The sequence below is a fragment of the Pseudophryne corroboree genome, chromosome 7 (genome assembly GCF_028390025.1).
Source record: "Pseudophryne corroboree isolate aPseCor3 chromosome 7, aPseCor3.hap2, whole genome shotgun sequence".
Classification (NCBI taxonomy): Eukaryota; Metazoa; Chordata; class Amphibia; order Anura; family Myobatrachidae; genus Pseudophryne; species Pseudophryne corroboree.
In genome coordinates, this window is record NC_086450.1 from 445,167,457 (window position 1) to 445,189,030 (window position 21,574).

General features: G+C 45.8%; 1 protein-coding gene across 4 annotated transcripts in view; it reads right to left on the reverse strand.

The window, feature by feature from the left end:
- Positions 1 to 21,574, reverse strand: part of LOC134945585 (hydroxyacylglutathione hydrolase, mitochondrial) — a 63,964-nt gene that overhangs the window by 30,649 nt on the left and 11,741 nt on the right. For 3 of the 4 annotated variants that reach the window (XM_063934962.1, XM_063934961.1, XM_063934963.1), the window contains exons 7-9: positions 17,241 to 17,342; positions 15,581 to 15,660; positions 13,839 to 13,923 (exon numbers count right to left, since the gene is read on the reverse strand). In XM_063934962.1, coding sequence (XP_063791032.1) covers positions 13,839 to 13,923; positions 15,581 to 15,660; positions 17,241 to 17,342 — 267 coding nt within the window. Of the gene's footprint in view, positions 1 to 9,778; positions 10,178 to 13,838; positions 13,924 to 15,580; positions 15,661 to 17,240; positions 17,343 to 21,574 lie in introns of those variants that run through there. The other variant, XM_063934964.1, reaches the window with a different exon arrangement.

Here is a 21,574-nt window from a genome sequence, read left to right on the forward strand (position 1 = left end):
TGGATGATGAAGTTCTGCCCACTTTAGTATGTGACTTACCTCCTCCATTGCTTTTTGGCTGCGAGTTCCTCCTTGATAGTTGAGGTACGCTACTGCCGTCGTATTGTCCGAGCGGGTCTGGACTGGTTATCCTTGAAGAATGTCCTTTGCCTGAATCAGTGCCATGTATATGGCCCGAAGTACCAACACATTTATTGGCAGGCAACTTCTTTGGTCCATTACCTCTGGAAACACAATCTTCCGGACACTGCTCCCCAGCCCTGAAGACTGGCATCTGTAGCCAGAATCTCCCAATCTGATATCCAAAAGGGTCTCCCCTTGTCCAGATGGGATGTCTGTAGCCACCAGGCTAACCGAAAGTACCATAGTCTGTTCCTTTATCGTCTGATGTAATCCATTTCATTTGGCAAGAATCAGACACTGCAGAAGTCTTGAGTGGAATTGTGCATATTCCACCATGTCGAATGTTGACACCATCAAACCCATCGCTTGCATTGCTGCGTGAATGGATACCGTTTGACTGTGTAGCAAGTCCTGAATCCTTGACTGCACCTTGAATATTTTGTTCCGAGGTAAAATTACTCTCTGCAGACTTTAATTCAGTACAGCCCCCAAGTGAGTCATCCGTTGTGACGGAACTAGAGACGATTTTGCCCAATTAATGAGCCACCCATGTCTCTGCAGAAATGTTATTGTCTGTTGGAGATGACATAGGAGCAATTCCTGTGACTGTGCCAGGATTAAAAGATCATCGAGGTATGGGAAAATTCTTATCCCCTGCTGGCAGAGATAAGCTGCCATAACCACCATAATCTTGGTAAATACTCTGGGGGCTGTGGCCAACCCAAACGGTAGAGCCTGGAACTGAAAATGCTGTTGGAGGATAGCGAACCTGAGATAACACTGATGGAACAATGCTATAGGACATGCGAGCGAACAACTCGGAATGACCCCCTTTGTACAGGGATCTGCTTTGTATTTTGCTGAAAACTAAAACAATTTGCACACAAACCATCCTGAACCAGATCCTGAGAGGATAATACAGTTTTGCAAGACAAACATGATATGAGTGTTGGTGTTGCTGTGAGTGTACCTTCCTCACCTTTGCTGCTCTTAGACATGATAAATAATCAGCACTTTCACAGTGTACTACACAATTTGTAAATGTAATCACTTTAAACTTTCTAAAGTGACATACAATCTGACCCCACCCATGCACCAGCATTGAGGATCAGAAAACCAACTGACAGAAATATAGTAAAGTCAGCAATCACAATAGCAGTCAGTCACATGTTATACATCAGTATAATAAGCAATATGAGCACATCATCAACTACAAACACATTTTTGAGTATGTAGGAGAACATATTACAGATCATGTTCAAACAGATCTAACGTATTCAGACGCATTGCGAAAGAAACAACAGTAAATGTATACAGACTCATAGGCAATAGGCACTTATCTAACTATTCGTACTCAAAAATAAGATTTTACTTACCGGTAAATCTATTTCTCGTAGTCCGTAGTGGATGCTGGGGACTCCGTAAGGACCATGGGGAATAGACGGGCTCCGCAGGAGACAGGGCACTTTAAGAAAGAATTTGGATACTGGTGTGCTCTGGCTCCTCCCTCTATGTCCCTCCTCCAGACCTCAGTTAGAGAAACTGTGCCCGGAAGAGCTGACAGTACAAGGAAAGGATTTTGGAATCCAGGGCAAGACTCATACCAGTCACACCAATCACACCATATAACTCGTGATAAACTTACCCAGTTAACAGTATGAACAACAAAGGAGCATCAGATCAACCCTGATGCAACCAAACATAACCCTTATTTAAGCAATAACTATATACAAGTATTGCAGAAGAAGTCCGCACTTGGGACGGGCGCCCAGCATCCACTACGGACTACGAGAAATAGATTTACCGGTAAGTAAAATCTTATTTTCTCTAACGTCCTAGTGGATGCTGGGGACTCCGTAAGGACCATGGGGATTATACCAAAGCTCCCAAACGGGCGGGAGAGTGCGGATGACTCTGCAGCACCGAATGAGCAAACACAAGGTCCTCCTCAGCCAGGGTATCAAACTTGTAGAACTGTGCAAAAGTGTTTGAACCTGACCAAGTAGCCGCTCGGCAAAGCTGTAATGCCGAGACCCCTCGGGCAGCCGCCCAAGAAGAGCCCACCTTCCTTGTGGAGAGGGCTTTTACTGATTTTGGAAGCGGCAATCCAGCCGCAGAATGAGCCTGCTGAATCGTGTTACAGATCCAGCGAGCAATAGTTTGCTTTGAAGCAGGAGCACCCAGCTTGTTGGATGTATACAGGATAAACAGCGACTCAGTTTTCCTGATTCCATAAACCTTCAAAGCCCTGACTACATCTAGTAACTCGGAATCCTCCAAGTCACGAGTAGCCACAGGCACCACAATAGGTTGGTTCATATGAAAGGATGACACCACTTTTGGCAGAAATTGTGGACGGGTCCGCAATTCTGCCCTGTCCATATGGATAACCAGATAGGGGCTTTTATGTGACAAAGCCGCTAATTCTGACACACGCCTAGCTGAAGCCAAGGCCAATAGCATGAGCACCTTCCACGTGAGAAATTTTAACTCCACGCTTTTGAGTGGTTCAAACCAGTGTGACTTCAGGAAACTCAACACCACGTTAAGATCCCAAGGCGCCACTGGAGGCACAAAAGGGGGCTGAATATGCAGCACTCCCTTTACAAACGTCTGGACTTCAGGAAGAGAAGCCAGTTCTTTTTGAAAGAAAATGGATAGAGCCGAAATCTGGACCTTAATGGAACCCAGTTTCAGGCCCAAAGTCACTCCCGACTGTAGGAAGTGAAGAAAACGGCCCAGCTGGAACTCCTCCGTAGGGGCATTCCTGGCCTCACACCAAGCAACATATTTTCGCCATATACGGTGATAATGTTAGCCGTCACATCCTTCCTAGCCTTAATCAGCGTAGGAATAACCTCATCCGGAATGCCTTTTTCTGCTAGGATCCGGCGTTCAACCGCCATGCCGTCAAACGCAGCCGCGGTAAGTCTTGGAACAGACAGGGCCCCTGTTGCAACAAGTCCTGTCTTAGAGGCAGAGGCCATGGGTCCTTTGTGAGCATTTCTTGCAGATCCGGATACCAAGTCCTTCTTGGCCAATCCGGAACAATGAGTATTGTTTTCACTCCTCTTTTTCTTATGATTCTCAGCACCTTTAGTATGAGAGGAAGAGGAGGAAATACATAAACCGACTGGAACACCCACGGTGTCACTAGTGCGTCTACAGCTATCGCCTGAGGGTCTCTTGACCTGGCGCAATATCTCTGTAGCTTTTTGTTGAGGCGGGATGCCATCATGTCCACCTGTGGCAGTTCCCACCGCCTTGCAATCTGCATGAAGACTTCTTGATGAAGTCCCCACTCTCCCGGGTGGAGGTCGTGCCTGCTGAGGAAGTCTGCTTCCCAGTTGTCCACACCCGGAATGAACACTGCTGACAGTGCTCTCACGTGATTCTCCGCCCAGCGAAGAATTCTGGTGGCTTCCGCCATCGCCACCCTGCTCCTTGTGCCGCCTTGGCGGTTTACATGAGCCACTGCGGTGATGTCTGACTGAATCAGCACCGATTGGTCGCGAAGCAGGGTCTCCGCTTGACTTAGGGCGTTGTATATGGCCCTTAGTTCCAGGATATTGATGTGAAGGCAAGTCTCCTGACTTGACCACAGACCTTGGAAATTTCATCCCTGTGTGACTGCCCCCTACCCTCGGAGGCTTGCATCCGTGGTCACCAGGACCCAGTCCTGAATGCCGAATCTGCGGCCCTCGAGAAGGTGAGCACTCTGCAGCCACCACAGGAGAGACACCCTGGCCCTGGGGGATAGGGTGATCAGCCGATGCATCTGTAGATGTGATCCGGACCACTTGTCCAACAGATCCCATTGAAAGGTCTTCACATGGAACCTGCCGAAGGGAATGGCCTCGTATGATGCCACCATCTTTCCCAGGACTCGCGTGCAGTGATGCACGACACCTGTTTTGGTTTTAATAGGTCTCTGACCAGTGTCATGAGCTCCTGAGCCTTCTCCATCGGGAGATAGACCCTCTTCTGGTCTGTGTCCAGAATCATGCACAGGAAGGGCAGACGAGTCGTAGGAATCAACTGCGACTTTGGAATATTTAGAATCCAGCCGTGCTGTTGTAACACTTCCCGAGAGCGTGCTACGCTGATCAGCAACTGCTCTCTGGACCTCGCCTTTATGAGGAGATCGTCCAAGTATGGGATAATTGTGACCCCTTGCTTTCGCAGGAGCACCATCATTTCCGCCATTACCTTGGTAAATATTCTCGGTGCCGTGGAGAGACCAAACGGCAACGTCTGGAATTGGTAATGACAACCCTGTACCACAAATCTGAGGTACGCCTGATGAGGTGGATAAATGGGGACATGAAGGTATGCATCCTTTATGTCCAGAGACACCATAAAATCCCCCCCTTCCAGGCTTGCGATGACCGCTCTGAGCGATTCCATCTTGAACTTGAACCTTTTCAGGTATATGTTCAGGGATTTTAAATTTAATATGGGTCTGACCGAACCGTCCGGTTTCGGTACCACAAACATGGTCGAATAATAACCCTTTCCTTGTTGAAGGAGGGGTACCTTGACCACCACCTGCTGAAGATACAATTTGTGAATTGCAGCTAACACTATTTCCTTCCCTAAGGGGGAAGCTGGCAGGGCCGATTTGAGGTATCGGTGAGGGGGCATCTCTTCGAATTCCAGCTTGTATCCCTGAGACACAATCTCTATCGCCCAGGGATCCACCTGGGAGTGAACCCACTTGTGGCTGAAATTTCGGAGACGCGCCCCCACCGGGCCTAGCTCCGCCTGTGGAGCCCCAGCGTCATGCGGTGGATTTAGTGGAAGCCGGGGAGGACTTCTGTTCCTGGGAACTAGCTGTGTTGTGCAGCTTCTTTCCTCTGCCAAGAAAGGACGCACCTCGGACTTTCTTGCCTTTTTGTGATCGAAAGGACTGCATTTGGTAATACGGTGCTTTCTTAGGCTGTGAGGGAACATATGGCAAAAAAAATTGACTTTCCAGCAGTAGCTGTGGAGACCAGGTCCGAGAGACCTTCCCCAAACAACTCCTCACCCTTGTAAGGTAAAACCTCCATGTGCCTTTTTGAGTCGGCATCGCCTGTCCATTGCCGAGTCCACAGGACCCTTCTGGCAGAAATCGACATTGCATTTATTCTAGAGCCCAGAAGGCTCTTTGAGCATCTCTCATATATAGGACAGCGTCTTTTATATGCCCCAGGGTCATTAATATAGTATCCTTGTCCAAGGTATCAAGTTCCTCAGATAAGGTATCCGTCCATGCTGCTACAGCACTACACACCCATGCCGACGCAATTGCCGGCCTTAGTAAGGTACCTGAATGTATATAAATGGACTTCAGGGTACCCTCTTGCTTTCTATCCGCAGCATCTTTTAGGGTGGCCGTATCCTGTGACGGCAGGGCTACCCTCTTGGATAAGCGTGTTAGAGCTTTGTCCACCCTAGCGGAGGATTCCCAGCGTAACCTGTCCGTTGGCGGGAAAGGATACGCCATTAGCATCCGTTTGGAAATCTGCAGTTTTTTATCTGGAGATTCCCAAGCCTTTTCACATAACTCATTTAGTTCATGTGAGGGGGGAAAGGTTACTTCTTGCCTCTTTTCCCCATACATATGAACCCTCTTGTCAGGGACTGGGGTTTCCTCTGTGATGTGCAACACATCCTTTATTGCTATAATCATATAACGGATGGCTTTAGCCAATTTAGGCTGTAACTTTGCATCATCGCCATCGACACTGGAGTCAGAATCCGTGTCGATATCTGTGTCAACAATTTGGGATAGTGGGCGCTTCTGAGACCCTGACGGCCTCTGCGACATAGGATCAGGCATGGGCTGAGACCCCGACTGTCCTAAGGTTTCAGCTTTATCCAACCTTTTATGCAAGGAATTAACATTATCATTTAAAACCTTCCACATATCCATCCAATCAGGTGTCGGCGCTGTCGGCGACCCCACATTCATTTGCTCCCGCTCTGCTTCCACATAGCCTTCCTTGTCAAACATGTCGACACAAGCGTACCGACACACCACACACACACAGGGGATGCTCTTTTTGAAGACAGTTCCCCCACAAGGCCTTTTGGAGAGACAGAGAGAGAGTATGCCAGCACACACCCCAGCGCTATATGTCCCAGGAATCACACAGTAACTTAGTGTTAACCCAATAGCTGCTGTATATAATGTTTTTGCGCCTAATTTATGTGCCCCCCCCCCCCCCCCTCTCTTTTTACCCTCTTCTACCGTGTTTCTGCAGGGGAGAGCCTGGGGAGCTTCCTCTCAGCAGAGCTGTGGAGAGAAAATGGCGCTGGTGAGTGCTGAGGAAGAAGCCCCGCCCCCTCAGCGGCGTGCTTCTGTCCCGCATTTCTGTGTAAAATTATGGCAGGGGCTCATGAATATATACAGTGCCCAACTGTATATATGCCCAACTTTTGCCAAGAGGTCTCTAATTGCTGCCCAGGGCGCCCCCCCCCTGCGCCCTGCACCCTACAGTGACCGGAGTATGTGGGTTTAATGTGGGAGCAATGGCGCACAGCTGCAGTGCTGTGCGCTACCTCAGTGAAGACAGGAGTCTTCTGCCGCCGATTTCGAAGTCTTCTTGCTTCATTCACCGGCTTCTGTCTTCCGGCTCTGCGAGGGAGACGGCGGCGCGGCTCAGGGATCGGACGACAAAGGGTGAGATCCTGTGTACGATCCCTCTGGAGCTAATGGTGTCCAGTAGCCTAAGAAGCAGGACCTATCTTCAGTGAGTAGGGCTGCTTATCTCCCCTCAGTCCCACGCTGCAGAGAGTCTGTTGCCAGCAGAGCTCCCTGAAAATAAAAAAACCTAACAAAATACTTTCTTATAGCAAGCTCAGGAGAGCTCACTAAGTAGCACCCAGCTCGTCCGGGCACAGATTCAAACTGAGGTCTGGAGGAGGGACAGAGGGAGGAGACAGAGCACACCAGTATCCAAATTCTTTCTTAAAGTGCCCTGTCTCCTGCGGAGCCCGTCTATTCCCCATGGTCCTTACGGAGTCCCCAGCACCCACTAGGACGTTAGAGAAAGGTAGACAGAGATTTAGTGTTGTATAGCCCGTACTCAGTAGAGTGAGGGAGACTCACCTCGCTTCCGGGATCGATCAATACATTAGCGAATGCTGAGAGGATCTAGACGTGACTAGTGTACACTGCCGCTCCATGAACCTATAGTGAACACAGACGCTCAGTGAACACAGATGCACCGGTCACACAGCCCATGATGCGACCGGGTCCCCTCATGGCAGCGTCTGGGAAGGAAGCGAGGAAACCATTCATGGTGGGAGACTCGGAGGAAACTGGTCATGAACCGGGGGGAGGGGCGACCAGGAGAGCGTCCGACTCCCCCTGCTGACATCAGCCCTAGGGATCGCGGCCTTATGCTATTCCTGGAGCCTATGATCCCTAAGGCCTAGTGCTGGTGCACCCGGGGTGGCAGCCGTGTCAGCTAGTGTTTGGTAGTCTCCTCCCAAAACAGTGCGGCTGTGTCCATATTCCATGTAGCTAAGCGGAACCGATGCCTTACCTTCTCACCGTGCTCCAGCCACAGCCTGGTAAAGTCTGATGGACCTGCTAGAATATACGACACAGACGCCCGCTGAAATAGCACTGTACTCGTGGGTAAGCGTTGTCGCGACCCGGCGGAGAGTTGTTGGAGCGACTCTTTTTTTTTTTTTTATATAATGGTTTTTATTAGATTTGAACAAACATAAAACCAAGAGCAATTGTACACAGTACAGGAGATATCCAAGAAAGATGACTGAATTGAATAACCAGCAAATTTTACATAATACAATAACCATACAACAGAATGTTCAATTTGCGAATCGTGTACTACTGAATTTGGCAACAAACAATTAAAGATCAAAGAAAACAACAAATAGAGCAGTTACAAAAGTAAGACAAGGAGAGAGACAAATGTACGTATAAGACGCTGTTTAGAAAGATCACTCAAAAAACTAGTAAGAGTATAAAACTAAAATAAAAAAGCTTAGGGCTGCTTTTGTTTGGTGCGGCTCAAACAAAAAACTGACTTGCCCGAGCCAGTGAGCGGGATATATGGACGGGCCTGTTGCACCTGTGAGGCCGGAACACTTTGATCGATTGGTGCCAATCCGCTGTCGCTCCATCATATCCCATTGTTATCCTGTGGATAACCTGTGGACCCTGCCGGAGAAAACAAACATTGCTGCTGCTTTCTTGGTGTAACTGGAGGTCTAGCTAAATACTGGCTGTGCATGGGAATGCAGCTGAAATTGCTCCCATAGGCAGATATGACATGGTGGTTTGCAGGGAGAGAGATTTAAATGAGATTTAAGGATTCAGGAGTAGTCAAAAGCTTCAATGGGATTTGGTGTAGGTCTGAACATGTATATGTGCACATGTACCAGTGTAATTAGGGGTGCCATTGGAAGATGTGACACCCCCTGAGTGACGTGGCATGAATGTTTGTTTGTTGTGGCAGGGTCAGAGGCTCTAAATGTCCCCTCTGGCGACCAGGACTAAACTTCCACTCCAACCTGATTTAGGTCTCAGGCTAAGACCTGGAGAATGATAACTACTCATCTTTGAGCACAAGCCCTCACATTTGGGTTGAACTTGGATTTGGCACTAAGCCTTTCCTTCCCAGTACCCTATGACTCTAGCAGGGATTGGGGATAGCCATGTGAAACAGGTGCATGTCAGCCTGCGTAACTCATGATATAACTCATTCAGATGCAGAGAGACATGAGCCCGTGTAACGGCTGAGAACGGTGGTACATGAATAGAGACCAGACAAGCCCGAGGCCGCCCGAGTAACTGGTAGAGTGTCAGGAGCGTAGGACTTACCCCCTCTGATAGCCAAGAGGTAACATCGGTTGTATCAGGGACACTCCTTTCCCTTTGGTCTCTTATAACTTATTTTATTTACAGTTTCTTATATAACGCAGCATATTCCGTTGCGCTTTACAATTAGAACAACAGTAATAGAACAAAACTGGGTAAAAGCAGACAGACATAGAGGTAGGATGACCAGTCGTTCCATTCATTTGTCAAAATTGTAATTGTACTGCACTGCTATACCCGTGTCTGCATCACATATTTAGGGGTATATTCAATTGAGGTCGGATCCTTTCCAACGGAAAGTATCCAACTTCTCAGTATTCAATGAGCAGCCAAATCCAGCCGTTCCTAATAATGCCAATCCGACTTTTTTTTTAAAGTCAGATTGACATTGTCGGAAATGTGGCTAAAACCTGAAGCATTTGGACGCGATTCCAACAAAACACGTGGATCCGCGGCTATTCCGCCGATCCACGTGTTTTCCGAAAAGTCGGAATTTCCGACTTGTCGTTAAAACGGCAGGGGGATTGAATAGGTCGGAACAGTTTCCGACCTAAAAAAGTCAGAAACTGACGTCTTTCCGACAAGACGGCAGTTCCAACTACAATTGAATACCCACCATAAACTTCATCACACCACCCCACAGACAGATATGGGTGCTTCTAAAGTATTAAGCAGGTGTTTAAAGAGACAGACAGGCTGGTTTTTTCAGGTTCAGTTCCAAAAATCCAGAATGTGGGTTAGCACATGTAAAGTATGTGCAAGACTGATAAATGGGCACATTTACACATACAGATAATATGTAATTTATTGATCATTTAGTAGTGTTCATTTGTCTTTATAAGTCAGTTGCTGCTTTATCTACAGTAATCTTCGGTCTACTGATCAGACAACAAACCTTTAGCAACCTCAACATACATAACAGGTATAAAGCATGATTTAAAATATAATTAACATATGGAAGTATTTTCTGAGTCTTTTTTTAGTTATCACATTTATTATCCATTAATTGGTTCCACTGCTGAACAGACTCTGCAAGACATGTTAAATAACAGCATCCTTATAAATATAGGTTCTTGATTAGTTTGGCTTTGAGAAATCGAAAGCATATCCTATCGTTCCGGAAACTCCAGCTGAATAAATCCATCTTTGGGATGGTTGCGAGCACTTGGATCCTCCAGCAGCCACTGTGACATTCAGCTACAGCTTTGAAGTTGATGTCTGAAAAACCGTTTATTGGTTAAACAAGGAGAAGCATTTATATAGAGAAATTTGTTTGTCATCTGAGTGATGCAAAGTTGAGATGTACTTGGTAGCGGTACATCTTTGCAGGCAATGTAGGCAACTAATGAATTTGGAAGGAAAATATGGCAGGGGCTCATGCGTAAATGCGTAATATGAGGAGACAATTTCTGGTTAGGAATAAATATTCATTAGACGGAGAACCCATTTACTGGCTGGCAGGAGAAACGGTCTGTGCCGTCATCAAACTGTAGGAATTGTCCTGTGGGTGTGAAATGAAGCTTCACTAGAGGCTGGGCCAATATGAAAGAATAGGGTCTTTGTACAACGCTGCATAACATGTCAGTGTTATACCATAAATGATGACAAACATCCTATTACATTTTTTTATTAAAAAATGTTAGTAACCTTCTCCGTTTGTACTAGTGGAATCCGGTTTGCGTCACTTAAAAACCGATGACGCATTCTACCTAAAGTACAAGGTCCCGCCCTCTGCTCTGCAAAGAAGGTGGAGTCCCGTTAGTGTGATCTTCACTCTGGACCCACTAATGTTTTACAACAGACTTATCGGCGGTTTCCCAGTCATGCCGGGGGTTTAAAGGAAAATACCAGCAATCACAACAGGTCTGAGCTGTCATTTATTGCAAAATATACACACACAGTATTATATAAGCAGTGTTTTTATTTTTGAAGGTGGAGCACAACATCATCGCAAGTTACAGTTACACAAGTCAACAGACATATTTTGCTGGATAATAAATTTGTAAAGAGCGGCACACACACACACAACTGCAGAACATGGATTAGCAGGTAATGTATTACTACCTTCAGATCATGTGTAGTTTATCTTATAACTACTGTATTTGATGCACAAAGCTGCAAAAGCTTGCTACAAAGTATATTCATAGTACAGACAGTACCGGTCAGGGGATTTAAGCCACTTTCTGACCAGGAAACTGGTACGGGAAATCCTGATTCACTCAGGCAGTGTCCCGTAACAGTGAATGGGGAAGACAAGTTCCCATCACAGCAAGTAATTCCGCATTCAGCGCTTTGATTCTGTCTCCCACTCCTCTTATGGTGGTCACAAATGGTGCAAAGTGATTTTTTTGGGTAATTTTTCACTAACAAAACGATCACCAAAGATCACTTAGGACAGAGGCTGGAAAGGTTGGTTACACACTAATTACATTAACGAATGCAGGTAATCGCTGGCCTTAGTATGCTAGTGCTTAAAGGGGACTACACACTGGGCGACGTTTTCGACTAACGATCTTATCGATGGTTGATTTTCACTGCACACTGGACGATAACGATGGTCAAATTATACGATATGAGAGTACATACATCTATATCGTCCAAATTGACTGGCATGTAATCAACGATGAACGATTGTGGGCACGCACATCGTTCATCGCTGATGCATCCACACTGAAAGATATGAACGATTTACGATGTCGTTCATGTCTTTCAAGATATCGCCCAGTGTGTAGGCCCCTTAAGTCTGGCCAGGAAACAACGTGATTGAATAAAGCTAGATAAAAGATAAAATTCTGGCCTAATTACAGATCTTGCTTCACAACTGGAAATGAACAGCGGTTTTACACCAGGTGGCAAGAGGGCAGCCAATCTGACATTGCAGGAGCAAAACTGTTCAAGTTTATTTATATTCTAGAAAGCACACTGCAAGCAATAGGACAAAACAAAAAGGGGCTTCTCATTTATTCTGGAGTCAGATATGTAGGCAGCACATTATATCGGGGAACCTGCCAGTGGCGAAATCGCACAGATTATCTAGCAGGAAGACCTTTGCCGTATCTCAGAACTGAAGCCATTTTATATTTTTGGAAACAGTCCCGCTTTCAATCAATGTTGCATTTGAGAAAAACCTTACGCCTAACTCCAGATTGTTCCTAAATAGGCAGGACAGCCCCTCTTTAAAGGGCTTGTCCAGCCGCTACAAAACTTGGGGGCTCTGTAGATGGTGACTAGCCAGAATATTGGTCTTTATAAACCCTTTCACATCTTCCAACAAAATGATCATCTAATAGCTTGGTGCAGATACATATTACAGCAACCAAGCAGGTATAATATACTGCCAAGTCAAGTGCGACTGGTGAAATCAATGCTATTCGTCACTACCGGTCTCCACTATTGATGTTCTAGGTTATTATCTGGGGGGGGATTTTACACAAATGTATAGGGAAATAAACCTTCAACAAAGATCACTGCTATTACAATATATTAATATGTCAATATTACATTTCTTTATACAGAGAGCTTAAATATTTTCATTAGAGAAAATTGTATAGACTGGAAGCACATCTGTCACTATACTTTCTGTGGTGTTCTGTAATTGTTGAAAAACCAAAAAAAAAATGAGAGAAATATACATACACACTGGTACTGTATGGGGGCAGGGTGGTAAGTGGAATTTGGCTTAATGTATACATGTAATGCACGTAGAGCCCTTGTGCACCACTCTCGATGCAGAGTGGCAGCATATGTAATACATATATAATGCAGCTTTGCTCTAAAATGGAGATAAGAGAACCTGCGCCACCTCAGCGCAGAGGGAGTGGCTTAGCAGGCCATGTATAAGATTAACACATTCCGTGGGGCTTGGCTGCAAATATGGCTTCTATTCACACATTACTGCCAGACTTAGGCCCCCCCGTCTTGCTATTTGGGGAAGGGTGTATTACAGTAGAATTGTAATGTAGTACAGGATCCTACTAAAGCTAGATAGCTCAGTAGACAATACATACTTTGTATATAGAACATTCGCCAACACCGCCGTGCATTGTAACCGAGGCTAAGTGTCTAGGAAGTACGAGACATTTTGGCTTGTAGTGAACCAATTCCCTGAATCCTTACAAAAAGGTGCAATCTGGTACATTCACGGTGATAAATATATATGTGTGTTTGTTCTTCTTGCTTTCTTACATATTATTGCAGCGATTACAAAACTTCATTGCGTTTTTCATGATCTTTAAGAGTTTAAATATTTCAGCCCTAGTGATATGAGACCGTGGAAGGTGCCACGGGGCGCTGTAGTGGTAATATAAAAGTGAGAGGTGTCCTGGCTGGTAGCGCCCCAGGCTAATGTATACTATAGTAATGAAAATAAAACTCTGCACTGGGGCACAATGCTGGTGTGAGTCAATATTACTTACAACATATGTTTTTATAGTCAATGTCTGAATATGTGCCAATATGTACAGGATACTCCTAATAAGCACATTTATTAAAACAAGAAAAAAATAAACTTTGATCTTTCTATTCAAAGAAGTAAAAACTCGGGAGTAAATTTTGTCTGCCTGACCTTAGTGCCAGGGAAGAAAGCAAAGCTTTACATTGGAATCGGACATATCAGCCACGCAGGTTGATGGAATTTTGCGCTTTCACAAAGTTCTAGCCAATCATTTCTTAGCTTCGAGGAAATCAAGACAAAAATTTAGGGTGTTTTTTTTTCTCTCTTTTTTTCTTTTCTTCCCAGCCAAAAACAAATTGTGAGTTTGCTACATAGGACAAAGTTAATTAAATTGTTCTCCCCTCCGGAATCTAGGGGGGAAAAAAAAAAAAAAAAAAGATCTGGCTACAAATCTGGATTGCAAAATGGAGTTCAGTCTTTTGGCACCTTAAAATTATCTTTCTCTTTGCGGATGGAAGCCATGGTAGAGATAGGGTCATCTTCCCCCGCGTGCTGCTGCACAGACTTCTCCCTGTTGTGGCAAACACAGAACACCACCTGGTGCATTAACACACACGGACATGGCAAATACCGGGGCAGATGTATTAACATGGAGAAGGCATAAGGAAGTGATAAACCAGTGATAAATGCAAGGTGATAAACACACCAGCCAATCAGCTCCAATATGTAAATTGGCAGTTAGGAGCTGATTGGCTGGTGCATTATCACCTTGTACTTATCACTGCTTTATCACTTCTCCAGGCTTAATACATCTGCCCCCATGTCTCTAGTAATTAGATATGTGATGCTATGAAAACAAGGACAGTGGCTATAGCCAAACACTCCTCACACGTTATATAAAACACTAACACCAAGATCTCACACTGTATCCCATCATTTTAGAACACTGGCGGCGGGATGTTAATGGAGTCTGAGATCGCTGTTGGTGCCAGACGATCTCGTACGTTGTTTTTTTTTTTTTAAAGGGCAATCACTTACAAGGTATGGTTTTGCCCCTTTAAAAAAACGTCAGAGCTCGCTCAGCATCCCGCACCTATGGCGATCTCGAACAATTTTTTAAAGGAACAATCCCTTACAAGGCATGGTTTTGCCTTGTGTTTGCCCCTCTTAGGCTATGTATTCAATACTTGTAAAAGGGATTTATTTTATTTGACACATTCTGTGCTCATACTATTGCTTAGTCACACACCTGAGCTCCAGCGCTCACTCACCTCTTCTACTTGTGAAGAATTAAGGTTTCATTTACGTATCAAATGCAAGTAAGTAAAATAGGACGTTTGGAAGCAGGCGGTCTCCTAGTATCCATTGGGCTTTCATTACTAAATGAATCCTAAAGCTAAGTTTGGAATTTATTCTCATAAAAGGGGGGGGGGGGGGGGGGAGATGAACTAAGGCTAAGAGAGTGATAAAGTGGAGAGTGATAAGGAGATCTAGTCATGAAGCGGTGAGAAGAGTGGAGCAGTGAGCCAGGGAAAGAGTTGCCCATGACGACCAATCAACTTTGAAGTGACATTTATTAAGAGCATTCTATAAAATTATATGTAGCAGCTGATTGGTTGCCATGGGAAACTTCTCCACTCTTTTCACTGCTTCATGAATAGACAGGAAAGTACCAGCCAATCAGCTCCTAACTGCCATGTTACAGGCTGTGTTTGAAAAATGACAGATGCTGGTTGGTTGATACTTCTCTCTCGTCAAGGCCTAGTACATCTGCCCCAAAATATGCTGGGAATTTCTGAAGAAATCTAGTGTAAGGACTTGGCATAATTCAGTGTTAAAAGTGTTTGTTCTTTTAATATTCCTAGCACTTTCACATCTAATGTGTCGGGTCTTTTTCCTCTGTTATCAGCCCATTCCATTCTCAGGCCTAGATCTCACACTATTCTCCTTGTCAACTGAAAGCCTTCTCTCCATTCATACAACATTTCTCTATGCACTTTTAAAGGATTGCAAAATCTTTCAGATAAAAGCTGTTATTTCTATGTGTAGAATGTTTCAATACATGACATGTTCCACCTGCACACATCGATACAGAACATGTAGAAAATAAAAAGAAATGAGTACTAGTGAAAGTAGCCAGGATACACCATACACCTACAGTAATACACAGGCGATAATATACAACTTCTACCTATCTCTTGCATGTGGGGGTGGGACTAAGAACTTACCGCACTCTCATAAAAGGGTTAAATGTAAACTCTTCTGCTAGTGTGGATGGTATGGTGGGTTCCCCTTTATCATAGGTTTCCTGGAAGGCAGAAAAATATATTAAATGATGTATTCATTCTACACAAGAGACAAACACAAAGCATAAAAGCACTCAGAGGAAACGTATAGGAAATAGAAAATAAAATATACTATCTGTGAAAGGCAGAATAAACATTTAGGGTCTGATTCATAGCCCCAGGGAACGGCACGGATGTACAACCAGGGAAGGGCACGGCACGGATGTACAACCAGGGAAGGGCACGGTACGGATGTACAACCTGGGAAGGGCACGGCACGGATGTACAACCTGGGAAGGGCACGGCACGGATGTACAACCTGGGAAGGGCACGGCACGGATGTACAACCTGGGAAGGGCACGGCACGGATGTACAACCTGGGAAGGGCACGGCACGGATGTACAACCTGGGAAGGGCACGGCACGGATGTACAACCTGGGAAGGGCTTTGTACAAGCATTTGCCTCAAGTCACACACTGGTGACGCCAGAAGAAGCGTCTGCATCCACCTCTAAATCAAACATGTAAAGTGTAGCTATAACAAGGATAATATGTCTACCTTCCACTCTCGCTCCATCTTCCTATTCGGCCAAGCATTTTGACTGAATATATACATAATGGAATTAAACGGGTGTTTCCCAGTATATGCGCCATCAGAGGAAGGCTAGAATTTTTACAAATTGGCCATATTTAGGCAGAATGCTCAAAATATTTACTTAGAAAGTTACACATTCAAAAAGGTAATGTGAGGTCAAAATAATCCCAACTGGTTGCAGACCTTTAAATAAAGTTGTTACAAATTACGTCTCAATGACATATAAACGTAACTTCTATTTTCTTCCCAGAAGCCTTCTAATGGTCAGGCTCGTTAATTTGCTGTTTTTTGTTCTATTTACCATCGCCTGTAACTAAAAACCATCCTGCAAGCTCTCAGGAGCTGGGTGCTTTGCCACGTCTGCAGCTCCTTCATCATCAACCTTGTATATTCTTGTTCTGCTTATGTACCATTTATAGTAGCAACTTGGTTTTGCAATGGCTGTCGTCATCACAGATTATTTGTAAAGAGCTTTGAAACTCCACAGTTCCTCTCAGAAACCAAATGTTTTAGAAATTGACCAGTACGGAGAAATGGATGCAAACATACCCATCAGTCAATTTTAAATATAAAATAGAGTAGATCTGTTTATCTCAATCACTCATTCACAGATTGGGTCAGATCTTACACCGCTGCACTATAAGGTCAATCAGTGGCGCACTACAAGCACCAGGCCGCAATACCAGCTAACCACATATCCATTCCAGCAAGATGGTCTCGGCCTTAAAGCTACGCCAGCCGTAGCTCATCATCAGAGCTGACGGACATCTGTGTGTAAGGCTATTTGTACAGTTATGTCTGCCTAGCAGACATAATGAGACACATATCTAACCTTCTAAAGGGAACATGTGGAGAAGTTACAGCCTGTGACCAATCAGATTCTAGCTATTATAAGTCTATTACATTTTATAAAATGGTAGGTAGAAGCTGATTGGTTACAGTGGGCACCTCTTCTAGCTGTCCACTTTAGAAGGTTAGATCTCCCCAACTGTTTCCCAGATCATCTCACCTTAGCCCAAGACAGCTTTTGCCTGATGCTCTCATTCTTAGGCTCCACGTGGCGCGCAAACTTCAAGTTGTTGATTGTATATTCATGTCCACAATATACTCTCTGTGGGAGGAAATAAAATAACATTAAAAAAAAAAAATTTATATATATATATATATATATATATATATATTATTATTATTATTATTATAATAATAATATTTTAATACCTACCGGTAAATCCTTTTCTCCTAGTCCGCAGAAGATGCTGGGGACTCCAAAAGGACCATGGGGTATAGACGGGATCCACTGGAGACATGGGCACACTAAAAGACTTTGACTAGGTGTGAACTGGCTCCTCCCTCTATGCCCCTCCTCCAGACCTCAGTTATAGGAACTGTGCCCAGGAGAGACGGACATTTCGAGGGAAAAGGATTTTTGTTAAACTAAGGGTGAGACACATACCAGCTCACACCACAAACACACCGTACAACTGGAGTAGCAGGAACACCAGATAACAGTATGAACGAAAAAAATACACAATCATCGTGTAACCGAAAACAATACAACTGCAAGTAACAGTACGCACTGGGATGGGCGCCCAGCATCTTCTACGGACTAGGAGAAAAGGATTTACCGGTAGGTATTAAAATCCTATTTTCTCTTACGTCCTAGAGGATGCTGGGGACTCCAAAAGGACCATGGGGTTTATATCAAAGCTCCAGACCGGGCGGGAGACTCTGCAGCACCGATTGAGCAAACATGAGGTCCTCCTCAGCCAGGGTATCAAACTTGTAGAACTTTGCAAAGGTGTTTGACCCCGACCACGTAGCTGCTCGGCAAAGTTGAAGAGCAGAGACCCCTCGGGCAGCCGCCCAAGACGAGCCCACCTTCCTGGTAGAATGGGCCTTTACTGACTTCGGCAATGGCAACCCAGCCGAAGAGTGCGCATGCTGAATCGTATTACAAATCCAGCGTGCAATAGTCTGCTTGAAAGCAGGATTTCCAATCTTGGAAGCGTACAGGACAAACAGTGTTTCTGTTTTCCTAACACGAGCCGTTCTGGCAACATAAATTTTTAAAGCTCTTACAACATCAAGAGACTTTGGAACTGAGACAGCCTCCGTAGCTACAGGTACCACAATAGGCTGATTAATGTGAAACGACGAAACCACCTTCGGCAGAAATTGTTGACGAGTCCTCAATTCCGCTCTATCCACATGGAAAATCAAGTAAGGGCTCTTGTGAGACAAAGCCGCCAATTCTGACAGTCGTCTGGCAGACGCCAAGGCCAAATGCATGACCACTTTCCAAGTGAGAAACTTTAACTCAACATTTCGCAAAGGTTCAAACCAGTGAGACATAAGAAACTGTAACACTACTTTAAGATCCCACGGGGCCACAAACGGCGGATGGATATGCAGCACTCCCTTCACGTAAGTCTGAACCTCAGGAAGGGCGGCCAATTCCTTTTGAAAGAAAATAGATAAAGACGAAATCTGCACTTTGATGGAACCCAATTTCAGGCCTGCATTCACGCCAGCCTGCAAAAAATGGAGGAAACGACCCAAGTGAAAATCCTCCGCAGGAGCTGCTTTGGTTTCACACCACGACACATATTTTCTCCAAATACGGTGATAATGTTTTGCCATGACCTCCCCGGGAATACCTTTCCGAGCTAGGATTTGGCGTTCAACCTCCACGCCGTCAAACGCAGCAAGTCCGGAAACACGCATGGGCCCTGCAGTAACAGGTCCTCTCTTAGAGGAAGCGGCCAAGGATCTTCTACGATTAATTCCTGAAGATCCGGATACCAGGCCCTCCATGGCCAATCTGGAACGACGAGAATTGCCTGAACCTTTGTTCGTCTTAGAATCCTCAACACTCTTGGAATGAGGGGGAAGCGGAGGGAACACATACACCGACTGAAAAACCCACGGAGTTACCAGGGCGTCCACTGCACTGGCTTGGGTGTCCCTTGACCTGGAACAATACCTCGGAAGCTTCATGTTGAGGCGAGATGCCATCATGTCTATTTGAGGAATTCCCCAACACCTTGTCACTTCTGCAAATACCTCTTGATGAAGTGCCCACTCTCCTGGATGGAGATCGTGTCTGCTGAGGAAATCTGCTTCCCAGTTGTCCACGCCTGGAAGGAAGACTGCTGATAGAGCGCTCACAAGCTTTTCCGCCCAGCGGAGAACTTTTGTGGCCTCCGCCATTGCCGCCCTGCTCCTTGTTCCGCCCTGGCGGTTTACGTACGCCACCGCTGTTATGTTGTCCGACTGGATCAGGACAGGGAGACTTTGCAGAAGGTTCTTCGCTTGCAGGAGGCCGTTGTAAATGGCTCTTAACTCGAGAACATTTATGTGGAGACACGATTCCTGGCTTGACCATTTTCCCTGGAAACTTCTTCCTTGTGTGACTGCACCCCAGCCTCGGAGACTTGCATCCGTGGTCAGCAGGACCCAATCCTGGATTTCGAAGCGGCGTCCCTCTAGAAGGTAAGAGCCTTGCAGCCACCACAGGAGAGAAATTCTGGCCCTGGAAGATAGACTTATTTTCCGGTGCATGTGCAGGTGAGACCCGGACCATTTGTTCAACAGATCCCACTGAAACACCCGGCCATGAAACCTGCCAAACGGAATGGCTTTCTAAGCCGCAACCATCTTCCCTAGCACTCGAGTGCATTGATGAATAGACACTCTTGCCGGTCTCAGAATCTCCTTGACCATGTTCTGGATTTTCAGAGCTTTTTCCGCCGGAAGAAACACCCTCCGTAGTTCCGTGTCTAGAATCATGCCCAAGAAGGGCAGCAGAGTTGTCGGAGTCAAGCGAGACTTTGGCAAATTTAGAATCCAACCATGTTGTTGCAGAACCGTCCGGGAGAGTTCCACATTTCTTAGCAACTGCTCCTTTGATCTCGCCTTTATCAGGAGATCGTCCAAGTACGGGATAATTGTGATCCCCTGCTTGCGTAGGAATACCATCATTTCCGCCATCACCTTGTTGAAGACCCTCGGGGCCGTGGAAAACCCAAACGGCAACGTCTGAAATTGGTAATGACAATCCTGCACCGCAAATCTTAGGAAGGCCTAATGAGCAGGATATATCGGGACGTGTAAGTAGGCATCCTTTATGCCGACTGACGCCATAAAATCCCCCCCTTCTAAGCTGGAGATCACAGCTCGAAAAGATTCCATCTTGAACTTGAAAGTTTTTAAGTATGGATTGAGGGATTTTAGGTTCAGAATCGGTCTGACCGGACCGTTCGGCTTCGGTACAACAAAGAGGCTTGAATAGAACCCTTCCCCCCGTTGAGACGGGGGAAAGGGGACAATGACCCTCTGGTGACACAGCCTTTGTATCGCAGCATTTACCACTTCTCTTTCTAGAAGAGAAACTGGCAAGGCCGATTTGAAAAAGTGGCGGGGGGGGGGGGGGGGGGGGGGGCGGCATCCCCTGAAACTCCAGTTTATACTCTTAGGACACTATGTCTAAGACCCAAGGATCCAGGGCTGATTGAAACCAAACCTGACTGAAAATTCGGAGACGGCCCCCCACCGGCCCGGACTCCCGCAGGGGAGCCTCAGCGTCATGCGGTGGACTTGGTAGAGGCGGGGGAGGACTTTTGGTCCTGGGCGCCAGACACAGCAGGGGACCTTTTTCCCCTTCCTCTACCCTTTGAAGCGAGGAAAGACGAGCCCTTTCCTTTTTTGTATTTATTAGGCCGAAAGGACTGCATCTGATAATGAGGCGCCTTTTTCTTTTGTGTGGGAACATAAGGAAGAAAGGATGACTTACCCGCAGTAGCGGTAGACACCAGGTCAGCAAGGCCGTCACCGAACAAGACACTACCTTTAAAAGGGAGAGCTTCCATAGCTTTCTTGGAGTCGGCATCAGCATTCCATTGATGAATCCACAGCGCCCTCCTGGCCGAGACCGCCATGGCATTGGCCCTTGATCCCAAGAGGCCAATATCCCTCGCTGCATCCTTCAGGTAATCTGCAGCGTCCTTGATATAACCAAGAGTCAAAAGAATGTTATCCTTATCAAGGGTATCCATGTCAGAAGCTAAATTATCAGCCCACTTAGCAATAGCACTACTCACCCACGCCGACGCCACAGCAGGTCTGAGTAGTGCACCAGTATTAACGAAAATGGCCTTCAATGTCGTCTCCTGCTTGCGATCCGCCGGATCCTTGAGGGCAGCCGTGTCTGGAGACGGAAGCGCCACCTTTTTGGATAGTCGGGACAGAGCCTTGTCCACATTGGGAGACGACTCCCATTTCTCCTTGTCGTCAGAGGGGAAAGGATATGCCATAAAAATTCTCTTGGGAATCTGCCACCTTTTG